The sequence below is a fragment of the Daphnia magna genome, linkage group LG9 (assembly GCF_020631705.1).
Source record: "Daphnia magna isolate NIES linkage group LG9, ASM2063170v1.1, whole genome shotgun sequence".
In the NCBI taxonomy this organism is placed as follows: domain Eukaryota; kingdom Metazoa; phylum Arthropoda; class Branchiopoda; order Diplostraca; family Daphniidae; genus Daphnia; species Daphnia magna.
In genome coordinates this window covers 1,356,196-1,364,636 of record NC_059190.1, presented here as the reverse complement: position 1 = coordinate 1,364,636, position 8,441 = coordinate 1,356,196, and the positions used below count along the sequence as shown (strand labels likewise).

General features: G+C 41.0%; 1 protein-coding gene and 1 long non-coding RNA gene across 2 annotated transcripts; one reads left to right on the top strand and one right to left on the bottom strand.

The window, feature by feature from the left end:
- Nucleotides 1-222: 222 nt before the first annotated feature.
- Nucleotides 223-7,083, bottom strand: LOC116930114. Its single transcript, XM_032937485.2, has 15 exons — nucleotides 6,883-7,083; nucleotides 6,731-6,812; nucleotides 6,359-6,548; nucleotides 5,934-6,287; nucleotides 5,776-5,846; nucleotides 5,213-5,704; nucleotides 5,028-5,141; nucleotides 3,547-3,699; nucleotides 3,224-3,480; nucleotides 3,012-3,158; nucleotides 2,455-2,949; nucleotides 1,927-2,388; nucleotides 1,475-1,852; nucleotides 1,168-1,405; nucleotides 223-1,080 (listed from the first exon to the last, which is right to left on the bottom strand). The coding sequence occupies exons 1-15, from the start codon at nucleotides 6,941-6,943 to the stop codon at nucleotides 570-572; spliced, it is 4,005 nt and encodes a 1,334-aa protein (XP_032793376.2). The 5' UTR covers nucleotides 6,944-7,083; the 3' UTR covers nucleotides 223-569.
- Nucleotides 7,084-7,149: 66 nt separating this feature from the next.
- LOC123475846 lies at nucleotides 7,150-8,145 on the top strand. Its single transcript, XR_006651304.1, has 2 exons — nucleotides 7,150-7,742; nucleotides 7,834-8,145. It is a non-coding gene; the product is annotated as an uncharacterized LOC123475846 (long non-coding RNA).
- The last annotated feature ends 296 nt before the right edge of the window (nucleotides 8,146-8,441 follow it).

Sequence of the window (8,441 nt, the reverse complement as noted above, 5' to 3'; positions counted from 1 at the left end):
TTCTTTTTCTGACCATTTCATCAAATCTGTCGAGGACAAAGAATGTTAAATCATTCAGATGAAATGTATTTGGCATGGCCGCTTAAATTTGGCTAATTGGTTCGAATTGCATACTCACTTTCACCATACTTTCATTTGCCTGATGATGTAACCATCCGTACAATCAAGGAAAAGAAAAATTAGAAGCCAAAACTTTCCAACAGAAATTTGTGGAAGAACAAAAACGTTTGAAAAGTGTATTGATAAAGAACCGGATCGTTTTTTTCTCTCTAAAAAAAATACACAGTCAACCGATATTTTAGAAAATATAGTCACCTGAATAAAGGAGAAAATTATTGTTTTCGTTTTGGAATAGATAAAAATTAAAAATAAGAGCGATGCCTCGAAATTTTGATAAATTGCAAATGTAACAATGGCAACGCGATTGTGCCAAATCTGTACACGAGGAATCAATGAAATCTTAAACAAACATATAAGGCCCAATCACATTTGTTCATAATTAAATGTTCAATTTGTTTACGTTTGTTTCCGTTTCATCTGTTCATAAAAATACATAAAGTTAATTCAGGCTATACTTGTTCGGGCTCGCCGAACTCGACTCCGAAACTATCCTCGTCGGTAAAGTAACGAATAGGAGGTCGGTTGTCAGTACTGATTCGAATGATTGTCGTATTCTTGCTACTACTGCTAACGGAATAATCTTGATTTTCCATGCTTATTGGCGATGAAGGATTCACGTCATCTGACGGTCTTAAAGGAGATTCCACAACCGAAACGACGTTGGTTTGCGCCATCACTTTCTTTGATTTGATCACCTGAGCATAAACGGGAATACCGACCGTGTTATTATTGACGACTAGCTCAGCCGTGACCTCTTCCGTCATAACTTCCAGTTCTCCTTCCTTCAAATCGTCATCCCGGATTGCAATACTGGCGTATGGTGGATCGGAAATGATGTGGTGGACGGAATAATGCAAACTTTCATAATTTGGATCTTGTCGGCTGAATCCTGGACTTGGGTTCTGGTGCAATTCAACAATTTCATAACCGGGTTCACTAGACTCGCTTAACCTCATCCTACTATTGTTAAGAAAAAGAAAATGAAAACAATGACAAATAAATAAAGCGCTCGCTGCACGACGTCTAGCGCATCATTAAGATAATTACCGGAATCCAACAACTTCGTAGTTTGGTTCTGTTTCTCCATCGTTTCTTAAATGAATCCGCTCATAGCGAGGGTCGTTAAATGAATCACCACTTTTGAGTTGTATCTTTTCGTAACCTGGGTCCGTTTCGGAGATTCGCTTCGTTCTCGGTGTGGGAAGCATTTCGTACCGAAAATCATCTTCTTCGTCGTCTTCCTCAACAACGGGTGCAACGATTTCTTGAACAGAAGCCTCGCCAACTAAGCAACCAGAGCAATTGAGTTTTATTAGCGGCCTGAACATGTGCTCAAACTGCTCTTAAATACAACCTTGATGCCCATTGTCATTAACATCCATGCTCAACGACTGAGGTGTTGAGTCCACGGAATTTCGGCGGCTTGGGTTATGCGAAAGCGATTCTCCTTCTCTGGAAACTAAGAATCCAAGGTCGACGGACCCCCGATGGGCTTGCATTTTGCCGGCTCCCGTTTCTCCGACTCCGACTGCCCACGGGTGAACGGAGAAACCCTTCTTTTTCATCACTTTGGCGTACATCTCTTCAACATTCATAGATTTTCTAGACCGATCGAGGTTGTCGATCAAATCTAGCGGAACCGGTGGAGGTGGTAAGGGTGAATTCGCCTGTCGCTTTTCCGGTTTAGGAGATCCCATGATGGACGTTTGACTGGCAATACTCAATGTAGACGCTGTTTATAAAAGAAAGAAAAGTTTAAACGTAATTGACTTCTTTTTTTACAGCGACAGAATGCCGAAATCTTACCGTGCAATCTACTCGATCCAGTTGATAACTGTTTGAGAGACACTACGCTGGGAGGCGTGGGAGGGACCGGAGACGGACTGATTCGCTCCGTTTCAGATGGAATGTACGGGGCTGTAGGGCTGGTGGGGCTTGGAAGAGTTAATACAGTGGGGGCCGTAGAAACGACAGGAGCAACAGTTCCGCTACTCGACGCAGCGGAAATGGCTTCTGAACGCTCGTTAATTTTGGCGTAAGTATCAGATCCTGCACCACCGTCGTATATTGGCTGTAACTCCGCAATGGCGGCATACATCTCATCCGAATCTTCGGCATCCGAAACGGTGGCATAATGAGGATCCAAGGAATCTGTATGGCGATGCTGTTGTGAGGAAGATCCAGTCCTCTGCCTACCCACCTGCACTCCAGGATTCGATGCCTTTAAGTTGGCCAATGGCTCGCGGACGCTTATACTTGAATAACCCTCTAAGGAAAATCATCATTTTTATGTAGGCCAATTAAAGCATGATGTCAGGTACAATTCTGGCTTACTAGAATCCTGAGACGTTTGAGAATCGCCACTGAAATGAACTTGTGCCACACCGGCTCCCCGTACTTCAGGAGGGACGTCGTCTTGAACAACTGCGGCGCCATCGAGGGAATCAGGTTCAGCTACATCCTGATCACTTGAGATCAGACTATTGGGTCTGTGAATGTTTCCATTCGAGGACGTATGGCTCAAAATGATGCTGTGACCACGTCTGCCTCGAGGGGGTGGTCGGGGGCCATGGCTACTTGTTTCACCACCGCTAGCCAAACTACTATGAGACCCTCGAAGAGGAAGAGGTAAGGGGGGAGGCGCACTGTCACTGTTGGCTCCAATTATAGCTGTTCCATTGGAAGAAGACTCGGTTTTTCTAGTTTCATCAAGAGTGCGCATTGTATAGACCACATCGTAATTGTCCGTATCGGTCTCGTTCTCGTCCGCCTCGGCAGGTTCACTCTCCATTGTGTCACTGCGCTTTACTTTTGCGTATGGATTTTCGGCTACCCAAAGAAAAACATAATTTCAATAAGGCAACGCCATCTACCAAAGCCATTTCCAATACCTTTCTTTTTAATTTTGGAGTACCCGTGGTTAGATTTAACTTTATCATATGGATGATTTTCCGGTACTTCTTCCGTCTGAGTGATAAAAGTTGTCGTAGAAATTCTCAAGGCTTCCAAATCTTCATTTAAATTAGTATTCACTGGGACTAGAGTAGAGAGAAAAGCAAGTCTGATAAATCTGTTTAGGTTATGGATTTTTTAGCTGACATACACGAATTTGTAAGTGCTCCTATTTCAACCTGAGCATAAAGTTCGGAAGAGGTATCTTGACTGCTTCTTACACTACTGTGCCGAACAACAGGGTTTTCTGATCCGTTGAGGAGAGGATCTGGTAAGTCAGGTAATCTTCTGTGACTCGTAGCTCTAGCCCCCTTGAGGCCATCTTCTTCAAATTCAGTGTCAAGAGTGGTTGAATGTCTTGATGACCCAAAGATATTTCCATTCTTATGTTCTTCTGCATCAGCATCCCTATAATTAGATCACTGGTCATGCAACAGTTAACTCACTTCAGCACGCATTTAAGACGGAACTCACCCCTTCGCCTTTTTGAAGCAGGCACACAGCAGCAGAGCCAGAATAATGATTGTGGATCCAAAAACTAATCCTAAAATACTTTGGAATATAAACCCAGCTTCCAAATTTTCCTGGCTGGATTCTTCCTCTTGCATTTTTGCCAAGCAATCGACCCTGAACGATGAGTCACTTTACCCTGACGGTAAACATCCTCCGTCCATTCCACTGTTAAAACAAGTGTCGTGTTCTCGAAGGAATCACGTCCCTGTTGTTATAATTGCTTAACTAAACAAATGGAACAATAAGGAATTCAACGTGACAGTGTATCCGTGACATGAAAGGAGGAGTTTCCTGTCAAACAACTATTTTGTTGTAGCAAGTAAAGCGTCAACACTAACACAGTAACATTGCACTCCTCTACTAAACAAGGTCTAGTTTCTATACACACCTTTAAGACTCGGCGCAACCATCACCTACCTTTTAACAGGTGATACCGGTAGCGCCACCACTCCCTGTAGTATTGTGATTTGTGAAACTAGAGGGTTAAAAGACTTCCAACATAGATTTTGTAAATATTTTCCAATTTCTTTTTCACTAGAAAATGCTCTTGATATAAACTATTAATGAAACACGAAAATGTTTACAATTCTTGGTTACAGTTTACCTAATTTCCAATTTTCCCGTGCAAAATTTCACGCATTTTTCAGTTTCAGGGTACATAAGGTCACCAGCACCTTGCATATTTATTTAGAAAATACATTAGTGTTCCCACTTCATCGGAAAAAAAAACTATAAAATGGTATCCTTACGAGAAAACTGAAATTAACTTAACACGGAGTTCAGTTTGTCCGTATGCCGCATGGTGTCCTTACTGTATATTGCCTCGCCAAGTTTTTTCAGCTATGGTTTACCTTGGGGCAGTACACACACAAAAAAATACCTGGCCTGCGTATTTTTAATAGGTGGCGACCGTACCCTGTTCTTTGAATTTAGGACGTATGAACGCAACAGGCGCACAAATTCACAAAGCGCAGTGAATCGATATGTACAGCGCGGTCTATTTAACTACTGCATCTTTCTATCACAAGACGTGAATTGATCCGAATTCATTCCACGAATTGGAAACTTCATGTTTTGTGAAGCTTCAGCTAAAAAGCTTTAAGTGGGTGGCAAACATTGAATGATTTATCACGGAACAGTTTTTTCTATATTTTAAATGGCAATACCTAAATAACACCAATCGCTACGTAATCGACAAAATTAACACAAGTTAAAGAGGAATGACCAAGGTGATAAATCAACAATTTGGAAACGACATGCCAATGTCACCCAGTTTTATTAAAACTTTTATCCTTTAGTTTTCACGCCCGTGGATGAACTTTCAGATGTGGGATCCTTCTTCAATTGTTTGCCCAAATATTCCCTATATACAACATTATCGCGAAAGTTTAAAAGGTTTTTCAATTGATTTTAAAATAATAGCTTTTTTAATTTTTACGAACCAATTGTGAACCATTAGCTTTTGGACGGCTAGCAGAGCCTCGTAGCGGACATTCGGGTCTTCATGGGCCAGCAATTGCATAACCATCTGCTTGCCACCAAGCTGTTCTATGATGCTGGAGATTGCGGAGAATCAAAACAAAGTTATGGGAACGTTATAAAATTAAATATTAAAAATGTAAATCACCTCTTTCCTCGGGGATAATGCCGCACGAACTCGCCGATGTCGTAGGAGGCCACAGCAAGCACCAAAGTGTCACGGCTGGTCTCCAGGAGGTGAACAAGCATTTTCAACAACTCATAATTTTTTTCAGTGAGACGAGCGACGTTTTCGCGCCAAAAGCGCTCTGATTTATGAACAGGGCTCCACTCAAGACGACCCGACTTGATTTCCGTCGAGTATTCGTCAAAGGAGCTTAAATCTTGAATAGACGCCTGAAGCTTTTCTGTCAAAAACTCAATGTCGGCCATAATGTCCTCGTCGTCAAACTTGTGCTGTTGCAGGATAGAGAGTTGCTTCAGGACTTTAGCTTGGACCATCGCAACGCAGTTCTCCTTCACCATGGCTGCATCTTCCGGCTTCTCGATCATATTGCGGAAGACGGCTAGAATGATACGCGTAACCTTATCCTTGACGCTATCATTTAGGATGTCACCGAGAATGGGAATGATTTTGTGTCTAAAAATAGAAGAATACATCGCGTTCAAAACTTACGTTCTTCGGGCACTTAGACCATTTCAACCACATACTTGTTCATTTGTTCCACTAGTTGGGGGCTGAATGTCATCACCCACAAGCAAAAAGATAACTGATATTGAATCTGTTCACGGGGGAAAGGAAAACAGGTTGATGATTAAAGGGAAACCGTTTGTCTATGGTAAAACAGATAAATGTGTATGACTTTCACCTGGAAGTTGATACGTCCAGACAAGATATTTGCCAGAACGGAAACACCTTCCATACCAGCAAACACTAGGCGGTACTTTTCATCCCGAAGCATCATCTGAAGACAACGCGCTGTGGTTTGAACATATTCGTTACCCGGAGTTTGAAGTTGATCCTTCAACCAAGTCAAATAGAAGGTTAAATCAGAGCCCTCCATTGGATCGCGTGACCAACAAGCAAGTTTAGCTATGATTCGGGAGGTCATGTTTTGAATAAAGCTATCAGGGCGGTTCAACAGATTCAGAAAGGGAGACCAAACGTTTTCACGCTTCTTCTTGGCGTATTCTCGGATAATCTCAACCCTGTTCATGTCTTCCTGTATTAAAAAGGCCAAAAGTGCAAGTTCAAAGATTGACTGTCAAAGAACATGGTGGATTTTAATCTTACCTGAAGCATGTCATCCATAATTGTAAGGATGTACTGAACTGTTTGATCTTTAGAAATGTGTTCTAGGAGACTCAGGAAGGTCTTAGCACATTGTGTTCTCTGGTCCTGAAGCAATGAGTCTCTCTTGCCTCCATCAGATGACAGGAATTCCGTGATGAAGCGATAGTCGTCATCACCAATCATCTGAGATCTGAAATGAAATAGAAGACCTACTTAGCAGTTCTTCAAAAATGGATGCATCAAAGCTGACTAATCTTGATTTTGTTTAGTGTAAAATTTGATTACTATCATAATACTGGCAAGTTGGGTACTACTTATCAAGCTCTTACAGCACCACGCAAGGGAACATGTCGAAATTCATCAGCAACTTACTGGAGGTATGACTGCCAATTGATGGAATTATTCCTGATTTCATTGGCTCTTTGCTGCAAAACACTAGTGGCAGCCATAACATCTTCAATTAACAATAAAAGACATGTTTTTATTTTTAACTTTTCAATGGTTAAACAAGAACTTGAACATACCTCCTTTGCCAGTCTCATCTGGCAATTTCATCAACATGGAATTAATTTTACTATCAGGCATTTTAGTTTTTGCTTAACTTTTACAGTCAAATTGTCGTCAAACCGACAAAGCTGCAAAGAACTGAAATCGTCAGTTGTGTCAGATCACGGGATCTGAAGACGGCTGATTTCCCGTCCTTCTGTCATGTGACTGGCAGAAACAAATACAGATCAGCTGGGAGGAAACTTTTTTTAATTTACTGTTATTGGCGCTCTCGTAGCTGAATTCTGAACTAATTTGAAGATTCAGCGATTTTTCCGTTCCCAAGAAAAGCTTTACTTTACAGTCACCAGTTGGCAGCCATTTTAATTCTTTCTGCCAACAGTTTCGTATCTCTGTTTACTTCAACGATACTTGACTTAGTTGATACGCAAAAACGATTTAAAATTTATACATTCTGCGCAACTTTGGAACGTTAAAATTGAATTATAATTAAAATGGCAACATTTTAAAACTTCTGTGATGGGTTTTAAGGTTAGCTCTGTGAATAATCGCTTTCTTAAAAAGCCATCTGGTGTCCATATTCTGAAGGTACGATTTACGAACGAAGTGCAAAAGCGACTATTTTTCCCGAATCCATGGCCGTCAAAGTCAAGAAGGCTGTCCCGTTCGACCAAAGTGCTAGTCGAAGCTAACTGACCTACTAAAGAAAGCCACATAAATGGCGTTATACACGACTGTATCGCAATATCAGCTGCCGAAACTCCAACGAGAATATTATCCATCTCTTTGCTGTGTATCACATGGTAGTGGTAGTAGTATACGCACGTACATATCCTCTCCGAAAGGAAGCCCGAGCTCATCTTCATTTATCTCTTTGGTAATGGCCACATTACCAGAATGTCAAAGTCGGTTGCTTCCGCGCGTGATAACCCATTTCTTTTTTCTTTTTTTTTTTTTTCATTTCTCAGTTGCCCTTTCATTGCAGATCCTTTTTTTTCCTTAAAAAAAGGGAAAAAAAAAGAAGTGGTAATTCAATACACGTCGTAGAGATACATCAGCTGCATCACCCTAGTCCCAATCAGCAAAAATAACAAGAATAATTTATCGAACCCAACATTTCATTTATCTGCGTAACACGCCCCGTTTTCTTCTTATTTTCGATTCGTCGATTAACATCCGAATAATAACAACTAGAAAAACCCGTTAGTTGTTTTCTTGTTCGGGGAAAAAAAATGAATTAAAACAAAAAATGTATTACAATGTCACCATCTCGCCTACCATTTGGCCATTGTATACGAATTCAAAGATCGTTTCGCTGGGATATAGACTCGCAGTTGCAACGAGAAGCAGACGAAAAAAAAACCCGAATAGTGTTGCGGTTAACCGCAAGAAGTTGCCAACACAATAACGAAACGGCATTGGAGCGCAAAGAGATGATTACGTAAACGATTGTGCGTTTTTTTATTATTTTTTTTTCTTTCTTTAAAAAAAATTGGGAGAGGGAAAAAAAAATCAGCTGTTGTCTGCAGGTTACTGGGCCATAGAGGAAAAGAAAAAAAAAAAAGGAATTGGGTAT

What these genes read in the sequence shown, in the direction of transcription:
- LOC116930114 (XM_032937485.2), bottom strand. Translation starts at nt 6,943, where the DNA reads ATGCCTGATAGTAAAATTAATTCCATGTTGATGAAATTGCCAGATGAG. An exon ending in CATTATCCCCGAGGAAAGAG is followed by an intron (nt 5,142 to 5,212) that starts GTGATTTACATT and finishes CGCAATCTCCAG; the next exon opens with CATCATAGAACAGCTTGGTG. An exon ending in TCAAACGTCTCAGGATTCTA is followed by an intron (nt 2,389 to 2,454) that starts GTAAGCCAGAAT and finishes GATTTTCCTTAG; the next exon opens with AGGGTTATTCAAGTATAAGC.